The sequence below is a fragment of the Danio rerio genome, chromosome 1 (genome assembly GCF_052040795.2).
Source record: "Danio rerio strain M-AB ecotype USA chromosome 1, GRCz13ab, whole genome shotgun sequence".
In the NCBI taxonomy this organism is placed as follows: domain Eukaryota; kingdom Metazoa; phylum Chordata; class Actinopteri; order Cypriniformes; family Danionidae; genus Danio; species Danio rerio.
In genome coordinates, this window is record NC_141021.1 from 37,877,997 (window position 1) to 37,900,289 (window position 22,293).

General features: G+C 33.1%; 2 protein-coding genes across 13 annotated transcripts in view; one reads left to right on the forward strand and one right to left on the reverse strand.

Annotated features, from left to right (window-relative positions):
* znf827 (zinc finger protein 827) overlaps positions 1-22,293 on the reverse strand; it is a 789,732-nt gene that overhangs the window by 122,789 nt on the left and 644,650 nt on the right. The gene's annotated exons all lie outside the window — the stretch shown is intronic.
* gab1 (GRB2-associated binding protein 1) overlaps positions 6,130-22,293 on the forward strand; it is a 108,584-nt gene continuing 92,420 nt past the window's right edge. For all 12 annotated transcript variants that reach the window (XR_015475658.1, XM_087235424.1, XM_087235425.1 and 9 more), the window contains 2 exon segments: positions 6,130-6,622; positions 6,713-6,834. Coding sequence is in view for 11 of the 12 variants with exons in the window: in XM_087235424.1 (XP_087091550.1) it covers positions 6,763-6,834 (72 nt within the window). In the remaining variant the exon portion in view is untranslated.

Consider the following 22,293-nt stretch of genomic DNA (forward strand, 5'->3'; position numbering starts at 1 on the left):
CAACATTATTTACGTTATAAAAAGCACATGTTCTTGGTTACAAGAAAGAGCAGCATTGCAATAACATGCTGTTACAGTAGGATGCATATTATTTAATGAAAGGGTTAGTATTTAACCGTTTACACCAGGCTTATTTTTATAAACGAAGACATAATGTATTAAAAACAAACATGCTTTATATAAGGGCTGCACAATGTATCGTTTCAGCATCGATATCGCAATGTTTTTATTCACAATAGTCACATCATGAGTATACGCATTGCTCAGTCTGAATTATAAATTATCATTTCGGAATTGCTTTTGGAGACCTGTGGCCATGTGTGGGTTTTTAAAGCATTCAGACCTAAGAAATTACCATTTGTAACTTTGAAAAATTAATAAGGACAGGGTTGTTTATAAAACGAAGACTATGCAGTATTAATTTACATTTGATTATTCAATTTCTGTATAACTAAATGCAGTGTGACTCATTGGAAAACAGTCAAACACTGTTTATTTAATGGGTATCTTTTTCTTTATTGAATTTATCAATGGTTGTAGATTGTTTCTTGTATCTGATGCATGTACTCCCCTACAGAATCACCCCAATCAATTCTTAAATCCCAGTTTTTCCAAATTTCGTCCAAATGGTCATGTAAATAAAATTGTATCCATATCAGATTATATCACAGAAATAAAGAATAAATATTGCAATTTTAGATTTTTCTAATGTGCAGCCCTACTTTAGATCACCTCAATTTATTTTCAAATGTATATATACTGTTTTAATTAGGTTATTAGGCCTTTACCTAAATCAACTTAAAAAAAATTGAAATACAAAAAATGTTAACCTTCTAAAATTAAAAAAAAAAACACAACAAAACAACACACACCAAAATAAAAAGGTGCAAAGGCTAATAAAATTTTGTTCAAAACCCTTAGCAAAAAAAGTACAATTAAAAAGTAAAAAATTAATCTAAAATCAGTTCTAAAAATAGTAAATGCTAGTATAAAAAGGCTAATTCCAAATACTACCAAGATAAAAAAGAACTACATTTATTTAAGCTTTTATATTTAAATTTATATTTTTAAATAAATTGGAAAAAAGCTTATTTAAAGAGTTTAACAAAAATGAAAACATTAAGATGGAAACACAAAAAATAAAAATAATATGCCAATAATAGCGTAATAATAACTTTAAAATTACCAAAAAGGCAGTGTAATCAAGTTGATGTCTGTTTTTGCTATCAAAGCCGGAGGCCTTTGTAGGCCATACGTTGGCTATCAATCCATGAGTCCACCCCCAACCTCCAGTGTCCTCAGTTTGAACCCTGACACAATGCTCTGTTCTTGAGCCCAAAGTCCTGTTAAAATCAGTATGGCATTAGCTTGGTAACCAAATAGACACTTAAGGCTGTGGTGAAGCACTTACGTAGATCCACATTTTCTTAACTTGACAACTAATAGATGCAAAGTTGTCCTTTTGTGGTTTTCAGAAGAGGGCACCTTTAGTTCTTCAGACTCCCTCAGAGCCATTAGCTTTGTAACATGTGCGCTGCAAAGTCTCTAAGACCATTTGGTAAAATCAATGACTCTCAATTATTCAACGACCTACACATTTCTTTGCTACAATTTAGGCAACTCCCACATACAATTTACTCTGAGACATGGACATTCGGGAGGGGTAAATTTACAAGGTTCAAATCCACATTGTAATGTTAATCTATAATGTTGTTAAACCATTGAGGAAACAATTTAGTGACAACTCAGGTTTTTATTGTAAATTATTACATGGACATTACATTTAAATTATGTTACATTAAGATGTCATTATGATTTCATATTGTCATCATAATGTGAATTTGCCACTTAACCTTGTGTTTGTTTCATAGTGTTTGCCAATTGATGAGTTTTAAATACCTAATTAAAAAAAAAAAGTTTTTAAGTTTACTTTAAAAAGTAATTGGATCTAGCGCAATAATTTCTGCTGAATATAGCTTCTAGGCTCAAATTAAACAAAGTAATCAAATAATGCAGGATTTGTCCCATATATATGGCTTTTGTCTGACCTATATAACTAAGTTATAAATGCATTTCTAAATGCACTCCGTGGTTATTTCAACTTTAATTTTTTATTTATTTTCTTATTAAAAATCTTTAAACTATTACGTTCTAAACGTAAAAACATTTCCTTTTTCTCTATAGGGAAATTACATTTTTTTTAATCAGTAAATTCAAGACTCCTAATAGCATTTTTGCTTGGTTTATGGTTTATAACCAGTGGTGGAAAGTGTACTGAAAAATCCTACTCTAGTAAAAGTACCATTACTTGCCTAAAATTTTAGTGAATGTAGAATAAAAATATCTGTTTTAATATTACTCAAATGTGAGTAAAAAGTATCCCTTTCAAAAGTATTCAAGAGTAGTAAGTATGCTGATGTAAAGCTGATGCATATACTTGTCATTTGTGAATGTGTGTAAAAGTAACATTCTGTAGTGCATTTAGTTATTGTCCAGCAAGCACACAACATCATAAAACGTTAATATTAGGTTAGATTTAGGCCGTGATGTCAGGTGATCAAAAATTCTAAGTCTAGTCAGCATCTAAGAACAACGTTATTTTGACGTCCAATAACGATGTCAAATGACGATGATACGGCGTTGGTTAATTTTAGTTTGTGATAAAAAAGTGACCAAAATCCAACGTCGAGCCAGCATCTTAAACCAACATCATATTGATGTTAAATAGTGACATTTATTTGTTAGGTATGGCAACCAAAATTCAACATCTGACAGACGTCATAGTGGTAATTTCCACACGTCAAACTGTAACATCATTAGAGGCTGATTTTAGATTGGACATTGATATCAGCCTGATGTTAGGTTCTGACGTCAACCTAATTTTCATTTCCAAACAACGCGTATTGTGCCCAGAACGTTGGGGTACAACGTCAATCTGACATCATGTTGACATCATTGACATACATCAGTCTCTGGGTCAATACGTGGAAAGATTATAAACATCTTCTTTTGGACACATTTAATGCTTCCAAACAGTTTGCTGCAATGTAAAGCACCCATGTCTTGAAGTAATTCATTACGTTTTACCTTCTATGTGCGATTTGATTGGACCGGAATCACAGGACTGATTTTTCTAATCCCCATAGACGAGAAAAAACAAAGTAGTGACTACAGGTTGAAGAAAAGTAGTTGAGTAAAAGTTCCAATATAGGACTAAAAATGTATTCAAGGGAAAGGACAAGCAGACATTTTTAAAACGACTTAGTGGAGTACAATTCCTGGCAAAAACTATTCAATTACAGTAGTTTGAGTATTTGTAATTACTTTACAACTGTTTATAACACCCTTAAAAATAATGAGAATATTGTTGCTAGAAATGTTTATGTTCAAAAATATTTATGGAACTTGCTGAAACACAGTGAGTGAACTCTAATGAAATATGTTAAGAAGTAGCTTTTATTGAAATCATAATTAACATCCTTTTAAAAATACACACAATAAAATGAACAATTTAAATAATACACTAAATACTCCACTGCATTCAAATCAGTTGCTTCCTTAATTTTTTAAGTCGAATCAATTTTTTTACAAGCATTTTTCAAGTTCAATCTCACAACATCAGTGGAAACATGATTAACTTGTTTTAATGTTAAAGTAGCAATAAAAAAAATGTCAGTAACACTTTATAATAACTACACACTATGAACTATTTATTAAGCATTAGAAAAAACTGAATTCATTATCTGTTAAGCATTAACTCTACATTGATAAAAGTTAGTAAACAGTTTACTTAAGTTACAAATGCTGTATTTGTAGCTTTTTAAGTCAAATTCTTGACTTAAAACCACATTTATAATGTGCTTAATAATTGTACTTTCATACTTTGTTAATGATTTATTTTTCATTACTTAATTTAGTATTTCATTTTTACAAACCAGTTATTTAAGCATAGTTGCTTGTTTTTTAGGATCAATTAGAATGAGTTAGTAAATGATTTATAAACTGTTCAAATTAACATTTATATATCTTATTATTCAGGCATATAGTAATAATTAATTTGTATGTTAATAAATGCTTTATAACTCAACTTCATCCAGTTTTGTGACCTAATCTAAAGTGAGGACTATTTATGCTTTATAAATTCTTAATAAATGACAATTAAAGGCTCAGTTCTATTCTAAACACGAAAAAAGAAAACAAACGACTTTATTCACTCATATTCGTTTGAAGATACACAGGTGAAACTGTATACTTCAATTGAAAAATAAATCTTTGCAACCTTATCTAAAATAAAATTACTGTATAGTTTAAACATCACATCCTCTTATATTGCTAAATTATTATATTGTTGTTGTTTTAAACTATTTTATGTTGGATTTTGACACTCCTGTCATTCAGCAATGTTTAAACTTTACAGTGATTTTACTTTTTAGATAAGATTGCAAAGATTATTGTTTATTTAAAACTAAGCATTTAATCATCATTTATAAGAGATTTATAAAGCATAAAAATCCTCACTTTAGACTAGGTCACAAAACTGGATGAAGTTGAGTTAATAAAGCATTTGTTAGCATACATAGTAACCATAAATATATACCTGAACAATATCCTTGATTAATATATACCTTGATTTTAATAGTTTATTAATCATTTACTAACTCATTCTGATCCTAAAAACCATCAACTATTCTTAAATACAATTGGTTTGTAAATAATGCAATACTTCATTAAATATGAAAAATAAATCATTAACAAAGTATGAAAATACACTATTATTAAGCACATTATGAATGTGGTTCTAAGTCAAGAATAGAGCATTATATAGCTGCAGTTATAACCTGCTTACTAACTTGTATTAATGTAGAGTAACAGAAAATGAATTCACCATATGTTAATGCTTAATAAATGGTTCATAGTGTGTTGTTATTATAAAGTGTTACCAAAATGTCTTTTTGATTCATTAATGTATTTTAGTGTTACTTAATGTGATCTGTGCACCTCCATAAAGTAAAAATTCCATTTTAATCCAAAACCTAAAATCACACGCTTGATGATTGTAGGATAATAATCTAAATCTTTTGCACTGAGTTGAAACTTAGAGCAGTGAGTAGGCACAAAGCTTCAGAGATAACTGAGTGAGGCGTTTAGCATTACAATAACATTCCAAAGATACCAATCCCACAAACGTGAACGTTCTATACTGAAACTCTTCACTTTTCTATCATTGCCTGCAACCTTGTTCTTTGCTTTTAGATGTTAGTATTATTTTTCTAAAACAATCTTTTTTCTGCACTTTAAGCCATACTTAATAAACAATATTCAAGTTTAGTGTAGGCCTATATATGTACATCTCCTGGCTATAAATGTAGACTAACGTTAACTGACAACATTGATTTCAAGATATTTGCTTTAAAATGCCATTCGGTTCTTTTGAACAGCTCATTTAAAGATTCGGTTCAAAAACAACATCAGCGAGTCTTTTACGCCATGACGTAATTACGTCATAGTGTATCAAGAGACTTTGATGTTATTATTTCTTACTTTTTCTCTACGTCTTATAAAGTGTAGATCCGCGATGCTGTTTATTTAGTTTTTTTGTGTTTGTGTGTGTGAGTGACTGATCTGATTGCTTGTTTGTTAATTCAGGCATTTCTTGCCTAAATGTAATTTTCCTTCACGTTATTAATATATTAGCTACATACAGTAGTTTTACCCTTTTTACCATTTATATTTGTAATATCCTCAAGCTCATCAATCAAGGATGATCAAAGCCGGCTCGGTTCAGAGACTTTTTTAACCATACTGAAGTGATAAATAGATGTATTGAGTGAAATCGGAATTATATATAATTATAGTCTAATCCATTTTTCTCTTTTTTTTATCAGTGCGCGTTAATTGTTAAAAGATTATACACAAAATACCACTGCTACTTTGTTTTTCACAGTCTTAATCCAAATGTAAGTAAGATTTATTTGGGACGTAAGAGGTTTATTTACACCTATTCTTTGTAATGCGAGTCACCGTCCCAGTGTTTTCCCTCTGACGGGGCAACACTCCAAGACTACATTTCCCATGATGTAATGTTCTTTATTCTGTGTCTTGACCGACTTCTCCCTGCCTCCATAGGCCAGAGGAGGCTGAGTTTAGGGAAAGTATCGACGTTTATGCTTGTCAATCAGCAAGGAGCCGTGGGGAGTGAAACTGGAGGGAAGGTCGACGATCGGGGAAGATTTCCACTTCCAAAGGCACTTCTGTGCTAATGCGACCATAATGTTTTGGAAAAACAAGGAAAAACTGTACATATTTTCAAGGAAACTGTTTTGTTTTACTTTGAAATAAGGTAATCAAGCAGAGCTTTCACTACGCCGAACTTGGCGAGTATCAGTCGCTGCCTCGTTGCATATCAGCTCGGAAAAAACGAAAACAGCGTTTTATTTACACGGACAAAGTGTGTAAACTAAAAGGGGACTCAACTACAGACGGATACATGTGTGTTTAAACAAACTGTGCTTGATATATTCCCTTCGGCAGAGGAGAGGACTTCATCCAGAAGAGTTTGCGAGAGCCGCGTCGCTGTCGGGAAGCTCTTCCCGTGTGAACGTGCTGGAAACCAGGAGTGACGGTATTCATGTTGTTTCAAACACATGTGCTTAAAACACTTCAAAGCGCAACTTCCAACTCATGTTTGGCAATTTGTTTTGATATGTTACAGGCTGAAACACGAAACTTAAAACCCGTGTTTTCCTCAAAGCCTTTAAGAAAATGAGCGGAGGAGATGTGGTTTACTCGGGGTGGCTCCGAAAGTCTCCACCTGAAAAAAAGTTACGGCGTTATGTAAGTAACGTTTTAGTTTTATTCAAATGCACCGACATTGCAGTAACCGCAGGACTGTTGGGGCAAGATTCATGCAAATTTTCAGTACGCTTTCCAACAGCAACCGCAGGTCAATCACTGCTCGCGATCTGTCGGTTAAAGCTTTATCTTTCTAAAATGCGGACGATCCAAGAATAGTTTCAAAACGGGTTTAGTTCCTCATAAAAATGCGAGTGAGTGTGTGTGTGGACGCTGTTTATGTGTTTATTGCACTGGGGTTGTTTTTGTGAAAGCTTTGCTTGTGCAAATCTTTATTTGTGGCGTCTTGATCGGTTCTGTAGACACACCTACCGGTATGGTAACTTTTTGATCAATTAAAGAAGCAGTTCCTTTATTTTTATTGTTAAGATTTAAACATAAACAAAGAGCACTTTTAAGAAATATCACGTAACATTGGAACTCTGGTGCTATTTTTGTAGATAAGGTTATTTTTTATACACGACGTGGGTCGCCCCTCATGGGTGGCGCCATGTTGGAATCACATGACATAATTGATCTAGGTACAAATAATAACAAAAGCAGAAATATTTGTTTATATAGTCCTTTAGCTAGTGCCCAGGCCATAACCATAAAGCTACATATACATATTTAAAGCGCAAACGGAACACATGGCTACTTGACAAAGTTTGAATAAATAAATATGCAGCTGCTGCAGATAGACAACTTGTGGTATTCTAGTTAGTACTGGAAAACTAGCTTCCAGTAAATGCACCCATAAGTGGATAAAATCAATACATGGATTTGTGTAGTATGGTAAGCAGAAAAAAAGAAAGACATAACCCAAATCAAACTTCACGCATCCATGCCAAGAGGAGTCAGTACAAGTCCAAGGCCTTTGCTACACCTGTAATCACAAAGAGCCAGCTGTAAAAACCAGTGTGATGCTTATTGTTTGATTTGAATATTGCCATGCATCAAGGTTGCAGAATACAATGCCGGTGAACAGATATATCAAAATAATTTTCAATGTATTCATTAGATTGAGTTGTAATGTTCAGCTCTTTAAATATCAGATCACTACTTGCCCCAATGATGATTGGTTACTTGCTCCGCTATCTTGTGTATTTTTCTTTTGTTTTGCAATCATTCTGGTCTGTTGTGAAATTTTCGACATTTTATTTTTCACCAAATCACACGAAATGCCTTTGTTTGCTGCAACTTTAGTTGCCAAGACAACTGAACACTTAACTCTCCATTCTATCTGCACTGGATGAGTCAATGCATTTAGTCATTCGCACATTGTATGTGTACCATGGGGTCTTCCCTTCCTCTTAGTGGTAATATACACCAATAATCTGTAATGAAATCACTCACTTACAGCTCTGCCTGCTATCGAGCTCCAACCAAACATGTTAGAAATCTCCTCCAGGCTCATGTGATGTTTTTTTTTTATTATTGGATTCCTTTAATCTAGTGGAGCTCTTCTTGGAATATTGCTATTGAATTCATGTTTTATCTCATTGTGCAATCAGCAACACGTTTTAGACTCAAACAGCCAAGTATTTTACAAGATTAGAGTATTTGGCTTTTTCTGCCTTTGTGATTTAAGTAGCAGCTATTACATTTGACCTTGTAGTCAATCCAGGAAAATTCAATGGCTTGAGAGTGTGATTTCACATGCTTTGAACTGGCAGAGTAAAACGGTAGTCTGTTGAATGTGATGAACAATATTTCATGGCTCCAAATCTAATTAAAATGATTTCTGAGCTCATCCACACGATGCTATAATAAGATTAGATCGATGCAAGAACAAGTGCTTTGTTGTACCACGGTTTGTTCTCAGAAGTCATTTTTAGATTTCCTCTCGTTGAGAGAGATTTAAACAGCGTTTGTGGACAAAGGCCTTTGTCTTCTTTAGATGTTTTCATTATGCTTTAGAGTTAGATAAGAAACTTCCTTCAATTTATCCCTTCTTTCTTGTTTCAGTAAGCTTACAACCTTGTGTTACTGTAGTTTTGTAGTGCTGTCCTCAACATTGGGCTTCATTCTCAGTCTGTTTTCTAGTTAAGTGGTCTCAGAAGTATTGCATGTAGTGCTTGAAAGTGGCTGATTAGGACCAGACTGTTTTTACTGGAGTCAAGTGGCTAATAACTGAAATGCTTCTTTTCTAGAGGAGCCCCATGCCAGGTGTACAGGCCTATTAGACTTTTGAGCAGTTGTACATTTATCAGCAGATGTTCTAATTAAAGATGCATTTTGTAATGATTGCAGTGAATGAGCATCTGAAACTTCAGATGAAGCTGTAATTTTTTTAGCTTCAGAGTTCAGACAAATTAAATAGATAAGTTCATTCATTCATTCATTCATTCATTCATTTTTCTTTTCGGCTTACCCACTTTATTAGTCAGAAGTTGCCACAGCGGAACCACCAACTTATCCAGCATATGTTTTACGCCCTTTATTAGTGGATGCCCTTTCAGCCACTACCCAACTCTGTGGAAACACACACAGTCATTATATGTATTTATTTATTTTATTAAGTTTTTTAAATCGCACTAACTTACAAATGTTTACGGTTATGACATATTATTTGAACAAATAAACATTACTAATTGTTTTAATTAATACCTTAAAACTTTTTATTCCTCAAATAATCCTGAAAAGTCACAAATGTAGTAACGTTTTTTTTTAAATAAGTTTTTTTGAGCACAAGATCTACAATATTAGGATGATTTTTGAATGTTTGACATTGAAAATCGCTTCTGAAAACTGAAAAAAGCTAACTTGAGTAATAGATTACATTTTAATGTAAAAATAAAACTTCAAAATAATTTTATTTATTATTAACGATTTTTATTTTAATAAAATATATTTACAATGTTGGTACACACATTACACTTAATATCTTGCCCCCTAAACAGTAGTTGGTGTCATTCACAACATTCTGCATCAACTCTCATTCTGTGTCATCTTGTTAACATGCCTAAGTTAAAAAGAAATCTTCTTTTTAGCTAGCTCATGTGATATCATTCATGGTTGAAACCCTTCAGAAACAGAAGAAAAAGTCCTACAGCTTGCAGACTAAAACAGTATCATCTTTTATTATAGACTAAAAGACAGATTTGCATTTTATCCAACTGAAATGAGCAAACTAAGGCTGCACGATATTGGAAAAATCTAACATTGTAATATTTATTCTGCAATTTATATTGTGATATGAATACAAGATGAGTTTAATAACTATTTGGAAAGAATTGATAATATTGATTGGGATGCTTCTGTAGGGGATTGTATAAAATAAAATAAACTATCTACAAGCATAGATAAATACAAATAAACAAAAAGGTACAAATTAAATAAACAGCATTTTATTGTTTTCCTGAGGAGTTGAATTGTATTCAGGTGTACAGGAATTAAATCATCAAACATTACATTAAACGAATAAATATAAAATAATACTGCCTAGTCTTAATTTTATAAATAATTCAATAAAATGAATCGTTGTTAATTTATTGTTAAGTTACAAACGGTACAATTTATTATACCTAAATGCTTTTAAAAACCCTCACACAGTCACAGGCCTCAAGAAACACTTGGAAAAGGATAAATTATTATCCACTATACTTGCAGTGCAACTATTGCAATTGATCTTATTGCTTTATTGATGCAGAAACAACATATTGTGCAGTTCTATAGATCAAACCTTTAATCATGTTATGAAATCATAACAATGGAAATGAATAGCACTTTGTTTCATTATCTGAATGACCTGTGGGATGTCTCTTATTTCTCACAACGCTTCCATTTTAGGTTCTCAATCATATTGTCAGGACTGAAAGAAAACGATAGATCAACTGATTTATATAAGAAGTTCATTGCATATGTGCTGGATCCAGTTGAGCTATAAAGCGAAGGGCCCAGCATTGTGGCACAGGGTCAAAAGTCTGATGTGTTTTTGACAGTTTGGCAACAGTTCAGAAGCAGAGCAGATCATTTGGCTTGACTGTTTGCAGGGAATGCTTTTGATGGCTCAAAGTGCACAGTGCTTTGCTAAGGGTCCTCTCAGTCAGGTTACTGGCTAGTTTAGCAGTAGTATATTAAAAGAGACTACCAAAGTATTGAAAGGGTGTTAAAACATGAGACATCTGACTATTCATATATGGAAATCATACTCGCCACTCTGTGTTGCTCAATACAGATATTATGTCAATTGGAAATGTCCTTGTGGTTTAAATTTTTAGTGTCTTAGCATTTTCCATTTGGCCTCATCCTCTCTTTACTGTTAACTTCTTCTTTCGCACCCTTTTTGTAATGCTTAGAGAGACTAATTGTGAAATGGTCAAATGAGTTTGGGAACATGTGCATGGTATGCAGGAATGTGGCAATGTTGAATGTCTGGCGTGATAATGCTCACTTCTGCTATTGAGACAATTTCTCACATAGCACTTTTCTTCTTTATGTATATTTGTATTTTTTGTTGACTTTATTGACCTTATTCTGTGATGCTGGCTCATTTTTGCAATTGTTTTAGAACGTCTAATTCAGTTGCCTATAGGAGAAATGACTAGGAATAATAAACAGCAGAACCCAGCTTAACTACTTGTTCTACAAACAAGTGTGTTCATGACTATACATAAAAAGTAGAATAGCACAATAAGAAAATTTCAGTTTGCAACATCAAGCAGCATAACGAGCTGTTATTAACATCAGTAATCAATGAAAGTAAATAAGACTGTAAGTCTCGAGCCAAAAAGAATCCGATGGCTGCGCCTGCTCGTGCATGAAAAACAAGATCAGTACAAAGTCTCATTTATAATTTTATTAATATTGATAGGACATTGGAGATGTACAGACAAGAAGTGGAGTGGGGGTGGGGAGCAGAGATGGGGGAAGGATCGGCAAAGGACCTTGAGCCGTGAATCGAAATCTAGTCGCCGTGAGCACCTTGGTGCTATTTGTCGAGACTAGGGATGTAACAATTCACTGTGATTTGGTTGATCTATTCTAACGTGTGATGATTCAAACTGGTTGAAATGTTGAATGACTCGCGATGGATATTTTGAACAGAGGGGGCGCTTTTTACTGGCGCAAGCTCGTTTTACCTGCACATCAGCAGCAAGCAAGAGGTGGGGTGGCAGTAAAATGACAGCGATGAGGTGTGCCAGATAAAACAAAAAACAAACTGCAAATGCTGTAAAAAGATGTTTACTTACAGAGAAGAATGAATGTGATGCACTTAAAACGTCAGCACAGTGAATAACTACTGTCACAGACGTCTATATGCAAAAAAAAACTATTAATAAGCCAAACCACACGGACCGGATGATTTACAGCTCCACTTGCTCCAACGAGTGCTGCAGAGAACACAAGGTGAATCGGTGTTTTTATAGCAAAAGCGTGAAAATGTTTTTCAGACTGTTACAGAAGCAGGTATTAGATTATTTTTGCCCTCTCCTTTTCAGATTAGTTTATATATTTGAATAATTTGCTTATAATTATTGTATATTTAAAATGTTCAAAATTATCTCTTCTTAAGTGTACCACACTAATTCTTATACTCATTAATTATACAAGTGATATTAATTATTAACCTTCATAATCATGTTCAACTCCTGTGTCTATCCTACTTTATAATTAGTAATTTTTATAATCAGTATTTTATGACAGTGGCCAGTCCCCTGGAGCAGAGGGACTGTTGACCACCTCTGTACACACTGCTCTCTGGTTTAGGAAAGGCTTTCCTCTCCCCACCAGCCATATCAGTTCCCAGGGAAAGAGATTTTTCATCAGCAGGGGACATTGTAAATGTGCAAAAACCTCAGCTTATGCCAAAAAAACATAGATATGCTTATGTTTCTTTAAAAAATGTATGTAAAATCCCACCACAGTTACAGTTTTAGTTTTTGTTGTCTTTTTAAGTTTGTATTATTGTTATGATATGTTTTTTTTTAAATAGCAATTTGTTTATGGCAGAAAATATATTTTGCAGAAAAAAGTTCAGCATTTATTCAAATAATTAGTAAAAAAATTGTAACTAAATCATGAGATTAGTATCATAAATCGTAAGTGAATAGTTACATAACTATTTGACAAATTAGCCACTAGGCTATTGGTGCAGACAAAATCTCATTTATTTATGCATTGGTAAACATTAAAGCCACTGTATGTAATGTTCACCACTAGAGAGCACATTCTTTTAAACATTTAGGATTAGGGCTGCACAATAAATCACATTTGATTGTCATTTGTCAGTTAAACCAGTACTTTAATCAGCAGCAAACCTCCATCACACTCATTCAGATAGAGCAGAGTTTACTACACTGAGCCATAGTTCACTGCCAAGCTACACAGAATATTGCATACGATATTCAACGATAATCATTCTGCAGTATTGACACTTGTTTGCATAACAATGTTCGAACACATGGGGTATACTGACATACCTCTATTTGCGGTTATGTAAATATTAAGGTCTGCAAAATAACACTTAACAAATAAACTATTTTAACAAAAAAAATCACATCGTGCCTTTAACTATGAGCTATATATTTAAAAGCATTTATATACTCTTGATAAAGTAAATTAAAAAGTGATTTTCACAGTGTATTAGTTAATGAAGATTAATAAATGTAGGAGTTTTGTTCTCGTTAACTAATATAGTTTATTCTTTGATAACCAATGTGACCTTATTATAAAATGTTAGTGCTGTCATTTAGTCAAAACATTTACAAAATTCAATTCTGGTAAGTGTGTATATAGTTAAATTAAAGGCAATCAAAATTCCTCTTTCAGCATTAAGTAACCATTCATTGTTTATAATTAAGTATCTTAACCTATTTGGCTAATTAAAAATTTTGCTGCGGCCATTAAAGTTCTGGCTAAATACCATATTGGCTTCATTTTTACAAAACTGTATTTGTTGCTCTGATTGTCATTTTATTTTTGCTAAATATTTTGTAAAATGGTAAATCACTAAAATCATTACTTTTAATTTCTAATTACTTTTTAAGTTATTTTACTTGCGTTCAGTATGGTTTCAATAGCAATTTTATGGATGGATGGATGGATGATAGATAGATAGATAGATAGATAGATAGATAGATAGATAGATAGATAGATAGATAGATAGATGATGGATGGATGGATGGATGGATGGATGGATGGCTGGATGGATGGATGGATGGATGCATAAATATGTACATACATACTTATATACATACTGTTTTAATTGAACATGTCCACAATTTAAAGTAAACTGTGCTTGACTTTTTTCTCAGGGCATTCAGTATGACAGTGGTATTGATAGAAATATGTCCCAAAGGCAGAAGTGTTTATGTCTGTGTTTACAGTTACTTATTTCAGTCCTTCATTGTGGCCGCTCATTTTAGAGATTGTGAAATGATTGTTTATGGTTGGTAGCACACTGCAGCTTTTCACAGCACAATGAGCATCAAGGAAGATTGAGAGGTTGGAGCAAAACCGGGAATGAGGGCCAAAGGGAAAAATGCAGGAATCTACTGACTTGTGCAGCTCGAACTATTTAATCAAGAACACACTCCAACTCCACCCTTCTGTTTTAATGCAAGTCAGCAAGCCACTAGGTGCTTTTAGCATTTACAAAGTGAACCATTACCCTGCCTTGCAGTCGCTGCCTCCAAGCATGCAGTTTTCTGCACTGAATTCAGTTCTACAGAAGAACAGAAGTATGTTTTTTTACTTAGTGGTTGCATTGTTTTTTTTAGTCAGGATTTATAAAATCTGCTTAGTTGTTAGAAAAACAATCGCAACTTTTTGCTGAAACAAACATGCTCAGAGAGCAGAAACAAACAGCGTTTGTGGTCAGTGTTATCGGCTTAGCTAGGTGCTGGTGCAGACATTTTTTCTCATTTGTTTTCTCTTTCTCCCCTCCCCCTCTTTTTGCCGGTTTCCCCACCCAGCCCGACCGGTCATTTGTGTCCAGAGTAGTTCTGAGAGAGGCCTTGATAATGGATTGCCTCTGCTATCAATTATTAACTGTAACAAATAAGAAAAAACCTTCTGCAATATTAATGTGCTCCACTCTTACCCAATATAGCTTTTCAATACTGATGGACTGAAATGAAAATTCTTGGCTGAAACTAAAAATTCTGGACACACAGGGCTGAAAGCCAAAACTGAAAATGCAAATTTTCGAATGAATTGACAGAGATTGTTGTTTGTTTAACACTCTTATGATGTGGAGAAGAAGAAAAAAACATTAGCTAAAAAGAAGCAGACATTAATTTTAAACACCAAATTCTGTGCCAAACAAAGGCAGGTTTAGTAACAGAAGCTTCTCTGCCTTGTGATGTAAGCTTTGATTTCAGTTCTGGTGTGTTTTTGTGAGATGGTGTGCTAAATAGCCTCACAGCAATCAAACATTCCTTATTATTGTGCCTAACCGAAAGGCTAACTGTTATATGAGAAATTTGGCATGGGCAAATGCAAATACTAACTCAACACAAACTAGTCTGTTTGTTTTTCTGCTGTGACAGGGTAACTACACACAAAACGAGTAAGTGTCTTCTTGACAGTGTGGTCAGGGTTTGGCTGGTTAGCATGGTCCAGTTGGTCCCCTGTGTCCTTTCAATTAAGTCCACTGTTTTAAATCATGTTAGAGGAAAAGCAGGGTAAAAAACATGCAATTGGTGTCATTATCATCAGTAGTTGACATGTAATGTACTATGATCTATACAGAAGTTATTACCAGGGTGTTCGCGAGATCTTTAGTCCTAAAAAGTCTCAAAAGCAGAAAAATTTTAGACCTTAAACTCTTAAATTTACTGAAATATTGTGTTATATGTCTCAAATTTTCCTCTGTCCAAGTAAAGCTACCCAATCAGGCCAACATCCATACAATCACCAACAATCCATTTTAATAAAATCAGGGAAAGAAAACTAAAAACAATTACACAGTTCCTCATGATAATAACAGAGCAAAATATACCTTTACGTTATCGTCCTTTATACAAAAAAACTATTTACAGAAATAAGGGGAGTAGAAATATATAGACATGAAGCTTAAAGGGGAAATAAAGCACTGTCTAGTTTACATCATTTTGTAAATTGATTTCCACTTTAATGGAAATATAAATAACAAACTCAATTAATATTATCATTTAGCAGAAAATGGCTATAGTTTACTATAGATTTTAGACCTAGGGTGCCGACATCTTGGAATATCGCTGTGTCTAATGTCACAGGGTTGGTTCCATTCCCTCAGCTTAACAGATACAAGGGAATTTAAGGACTGAACACAGAGACTGCAAAGCCTAATTTAACCCAATGTGTGAAGTTTTGGACATGGAGCTGGTGCAAATACAAGCATCAGATGTGTCATTATTTTTACTGTATCTGTTCAGCTGAGGAAAAGGAACAAACCATGTCAGACACAGCGACGTTCTAAGATGGCATCACCCTAAGTCTAAAATCTATAGTAAAACATGCCATTTTCTATTTAAAAAAATGGTTTCATTAATTGCGCTTGTTTAATAAATTTTTATTAAAGTGGAATCTAATGTACTAAATAAAGTATACTTGACTAAGTGCTTAATTTTCCGTTTAAGATTTTATAACAGAAACATATTAGATTGGATAGAAGTTAAACTCACCAGGACCAAAAGCCAACAAATATATATTTGTGATTATTAATGTAATTGCTTCCACAAGAAATATATGTTTAGCAACTACAACTTTTTTTTGACACATTAAAGTGTCAAACCAAAACAAAGTATTGAAATGGCAAACCAGGCCATTAGAAATAATCATTAGTGTTTAGCCCTGTATAAGTCTAAAATATCATTTATAATAGTCTTAAAAGGGTCTTAAAAAGTTTTCAATTTAACTTGATGTAACCTGCAGAAACCTTGTATTACCGTATTCCTGGTTTAATACCAGTGATCAGCCCATGGCCCTTAGTTAAATTTTATTTTTATTTAAATTTAACTTATTTTCAAATCAAAAGATCTGCCCTTGTCATTTAAAGTTGGCTGTTGATTCCAATTCCAATTGATTTTTAATAATAATTTTTAGGCTAAAGGCATTTCATGGTTGTATTCACTAATATCAGTCTTTTTTTCTCATTTAAATTTGATAATCAGAGAGATATCAGAATAAAGATTATTTAATGACTCTATAATGTTATTAAATTCCCGGTCTTTCCCAGTATTAGCCATCAAAATTGTAATGAGCTGTTTAATCAATGCTTCTTCTGCTACACTCCATACGCAATTTTGAAAGGAAGGGCTTATGTAAACATCATCTAGTTCTTGTCACAAAAAAAGCAAGCACATCTCTTAGTAATAAAGGCTGTGATTATTGTCTGAATGGTTTTTAGACAGGATATAATTGAACCTTTTCATGAAATTGTCTGCACATTTTACAACTGCTGTGGAGTGGCTAATAACAATATGCTGTAATTTATATTTTTTTCCTTTTAAATTAAAATGACCATCTTAACCTCTAACTAATATATGCTAAAGCACTTATGGGAGGTGAACAACCTTGTCTGCTTGCTGTTCAAGAGGCATAAGTGTGTAGAAAACACAACATCAATGTAACTTTGTCTTTCGCTATTATGCTTAAGTAAATGAGAATATTTGTGGAGTGTTGAGTGGGTATTCCAAAGTGATTTGAGAGATGCACGTTGTTATTTGTATAGCATCCTAAGCCTGGATTAATCAAAGATGATTTTCATGCGCATTTTGTCAGTAAAGCTAATTTTAATAAACCTTCAGGAAATGCTTTCAGAGCATTGGAGAATTTATCACACAGAGTTATACATTGTGAATGCTGTATTTTACTGTAGGACATTTGTGCAGTATGTTACTGTATTTTAAATGTGAAAATTACTGTATATTTTACAATTATGGTATACAATTCTGTAAATACATATACAGCAAGATAAATGATACTGTAATTGTAAATGCCGTATTTTTGCTGTAATTTATTTACAGTAAGTTACTGACAAACTGCTTCCAATGTTACTTTAGATTCTACAGGAAATTATTAGTAGTAGACTTATAAGCTACACAAAACTTGAAGTTGATTTAATTGGGCGATAATGACATTAAGGTAAACTTTCTATGATAATGACTGCTGCAAATGTCTGTTCTCAGTGATCTGTGGCTCTAAATGCAGCACATGAAATTACATGACGTTTTTCACTTCATAACTTCACATAAATCTTATGTGTGGTGATTCTTGTGAATTGTGTGATTATTACTCGCATTGAATAAATGAAGCAGTCAATTTTTCAGTTTATAATGAAACTTTATGGGGATTTCTTGCGTTTCTTCATTGGTGTTTGGCATTTCTGTTTGAGAGCGCCCTCTGGCCCTCGGAGGAGATTTACTACAGATTACAACATTATCTGACAAGATATGCATGACAATTGCATTTGCAGTTTAATTTTAATTAATTGCCTAGGCCAAACAGCCACTAAATTCAGTTTATCTGCTAACAATTTGTTTATGCTTGATGTGTAAGGAATGTCAATTGAAGTGAACTATCATTTTTATTTTTATTGACTATTACAGTCCGTTACATCCTTTTCGACTAGGGATTGTTGTAAAGTTTAAACTATTATGTTTATGTTTATTATTTTTAGAATGTTTATATGATATATTATTAATTAGTAAATGTTTCATCTTATTTAGAGCTACCAGTGGGATCATTCTCAATATTTTCAATTAAAATGATAAAATGTGTGTACAGGTGTTTCACCTGTTGGTTTATGCTTTGTTCTGAAATGGATTCAAATTATTATGATGTTGCTTTATCACTAAATGGACAAAAATTTGTCTTACTCTTATGCAAGCAAACTCTCATGGATCAGAGGGCACCTGTATACACTATAAAGAAATGTTAGGTTCCACAAGCGAGATGTGTTGGGCCATCCTAAAGGAATCAAGCTTACTTATTAGTTTTACAAATGCAGATTAAAAAACAGTTACGTTGTATCAAAAACACCCAACATTTGTGTTTTTAGCTAATTTTAAATAAGTAGTTTGAGCAAACATAATTGTTTTGAGTGTAAATTTTGGAGTTTCAACCATATCAGTCATTTGTCAGACTGAAAAGACAGCAGCTTTGGAGGCCTAGTGTGTGTGTGTGTGTGTGTTGTATTTTTTTATTGGTAAAGTGATGTATCTGTCATCATTCAACAATCATTGTTTTGGAAAGTTGTTCTTAAATATGCCAACCATTTCATCTGGTCTTTGCTGTTGTATTTCATTTTGAATGTGTGAAGATACATAAAGTATTTTTACACTACATTAAACATTTTGGAGACCTTAAGGAAACCGCTTGTAACTGACATTTTCAGGATTTATCCACGTTTAAGTCTATCTGTGCAATTTGTTAAAGCTGCAGTGCTTTAGGTGTGTGCAGATCTCATGAGAGCATTACATTAGCATTGGATAAGCATTTGTTGCTCGGTTGATTTGATTTTATTGGCAGGATGGTGTGTGTTTTAGGATTCCAGCGGTTAAGGGAACAGGCCTCAGCTGTCGTAACTCATTCACACAGTCTGCTCTCTAGAGGGCCTCCAAACGCAGTCTCTGTCTGGGAGCAGGGAAGGGGACCTGCCCCTTTAAAACACACACACAAACACACACAAACCATACATAGTCTCTCTGCCTTTCCTCTATGACCTTTCTATTTTTGCCGGGAAGCTCAAGAGGTTTTTATTATTCACCAGAGCTCCATCAGCTTGATCCAGAGCACAGAACTTTATTTACAGTCTATTTACATTCCTTAGTGGTGGGAAACTATTTCGGAAACAAAGTTGCATTTGGCTTTTCCTGTTGCTGTTACTCTTGTATTGTACTAAACCACTTTCATAGTAAGCGACTTCGTTATGACAAACAACATTTCTGTTAATTAACGTTAATAATTTTAGTAGCTAGAATATGCAATGTGGGGCAACTGAATGCTACAATCGTTATGTAGGTTACTTAGAATAAGCTGCAAACTGTTTATTGATTTGTTCTTGTTGTGCCATTTCTTGCATAATAAATTAAGATGCTGCCTATGATGATGATGGATTAAGATGGTGTTCAGCTTCGCTTTTAACCTCTTAGTAGATTGAAAAACTAATTATTAAAGTGATATGCAAAAAGTGAAGATTATACCAGTAGTTCTTCTTACAAACCACGTATTAATATTTTGTTTTTTTTAAATCATATGCAATTACTTCAGATTTAAGTGTCAGGCAGTCTTTTAGAAATCAGTCACAAAATTTGTATTTGGTGCTCTGTAAATCTTACTGCCTTATAATTATCAATGTTGCAAACACTGTGGTTTAAGTTGTTAGTGTATTATGGTATAAGTCTACAAATTTTGAGACTGGGACCATGTCTGATATGGATTCTGTTAAATATTAGAAAAAAATTACTGTATTATTCTAGTGTTTTGAACAATGGTGTGTATTATTCTTTTAGTTTTTTGCCGTGTTTTCGTTTTGTTGGATTCTGTTGGTTGTGTTGTGTTCTGTTTGTTGTGTTCTGTTTTGTTTGTTCTGTTTGTTGTGTTCTGTTTTGATTGTTCTGTTTTGTTTGTTCTGTTTTGTTTGTTCTGTTTGTTGTGTTCTGTTTTGTTTGTTCTCTTTGTCATGTTCTGTTTTGCTTGTTCTGTTTGTTGTGTTCTGTTTTGTTTGTTCTGTTTGTTGTGTTCTGTCTTGTTATTTCTGTTTGTGTGTTCTGTTTTGTTTGTTCTGTTTGTGTATTCTGTTTTTTGTTCTATTTGTGTGTTCCGTTTTGTTTGTTTGTTCTGTTTTGGTTGTTCTGTTTGTTGTGTTCTGTTTTGTTTGTTCTGTTTGTTGTGTTGTGTCTTGTTTGTTCTGTTTGTGTGTTCTGTTTTGTTTGTTTGTTCTGCTTTTTGTGTTCTGTTTTGCTAGTTTGTTGTTTGTTTGTTTGTTCTGTTTTTTTGTGTTCTGTTTGTTGTGTTCTGTTTTGTTTGTTCTGTTTGTTGTGTTCTGTTTTGTTTGTTCTGTTTGTTGGGTTCTGTTTTGTTTGTTCTGTTTGTTGTGTTCTGTTTTGTTTGTTCTGTTTGTGTATTCTGTTTTTTTGTTCTGTTTGTTGTTGTGTCTTGTTTGTTCTGTTTGTTGTGTTCTGTTTTTTTGTTCTGTTTGTTGTATTCTGTTTTGTTTGTTCTGTTTGTGTATTCTGTTTTTTTGTTCTGTTTGTTGTTGTGTCTTGTTTGTTCTGTTTGTTGTGTTGTGTCTTGTTTGTTCTGTTTGTGTGTTCTGTTTTGTTTGTTTGTTCTGTTTTTTGTGTTCTGTTTTGTTTGTTCTGTTTGTTGTGTTCAGTCTTGTTTTTTATGTTTGTGTGTTCTGTTTTGTTTGTTCTGTTTGTGTATTCTGTTATTTTGTTCTATTTGTGTGTTCCGTTTTGTTTGTTTGTTCTGTTTGTGTGTTCTGTTTTGGTTGTTCTGTTTGTTGTGTTGTGTGTTCTGTTTGTGTGTTCTGTTTTGTTTTCTGTTTTGCTTGTTTGTTGTTTGTTTGTTCTGTTTGTGTATTCTGTTTTGTTTGTTCTGTTTGTGTATTCTGCTTTTTGTTCTATTTGTGTGTTCCGTTTTGGTTGTTCTGTTTGTTTTGTTCTGTTTGTTTTGTTCTGTTTTGTTTGTTCTGTTTGTTGTGTTCTGTTTGTGTGTTCTGTTTTGCTTGTTCATTCTGTTTTTTGTGTTCTGTTTTGCTTGTTTGTTCTGTTTTGTTTGTTCTGTTTGTTGTGTTCTGTTTTGTTTGTTTGTTCTGTTTTTTGTGTTCTGTTTGTGTGTCTTGTTTTGCTTGTTCGTTCTGTTTTTTGTGTTCTGTTTTGCTTGTTTGTTCTGTTTTGTTTGTTCTGTTTGTTGTGTTCTGTCTTGTTTGTTCTGTTTGTGTGTTCTGTTTTGTTTGTTTGTTCTGTTTTTTGTGTTCTGTTTTGCTTGTTTGTTGTTTGTTTGTTTGTTTGTTCGTTCTGTTTGTTGTGTTCTGTTTGTTTGATCTGTTTGTGTGTTCTGTTTGTTGTGTTTTGATCTGTTTGTGTGTTCTGTTTTGGTTGTTCTGTTTGTTGTGTTTTGATCTGTTTGTGTGTTCTGTTTTGGTTGTTCTGTTTGTTGTGTTCTGTTTTGTTTGTTGTGTTCTGTCTTGTTTGTTTTGTTTGTTGTGTTCTGTTTTGGTTGTTCTGTTTGTTGTGTTCTGTTTTGGTAATTCTGTTTGTTTTGGTTGTTCTGTTTGTTGTTCTGTTTGTTTTGTTTGTTGTTGTTTTTGTTATGTTTTTTTGTGGTTGTTTTGTGTTTTTTTGTTGTGTTGTTTTATTATTTGTATTTATTTTTTCTAGTTGATTAAAAATTTTGTTTAGTATGTTTATTTTTTAAAATCAAAATTGCCTTTTTTAATAAAGTATTTTTGTTGTTCTGTTGTGTTTTTGTGTGTTTTTGTTTTGTTGTGTTTTATTTTTTATTTACATGAATATTTATTTGTTT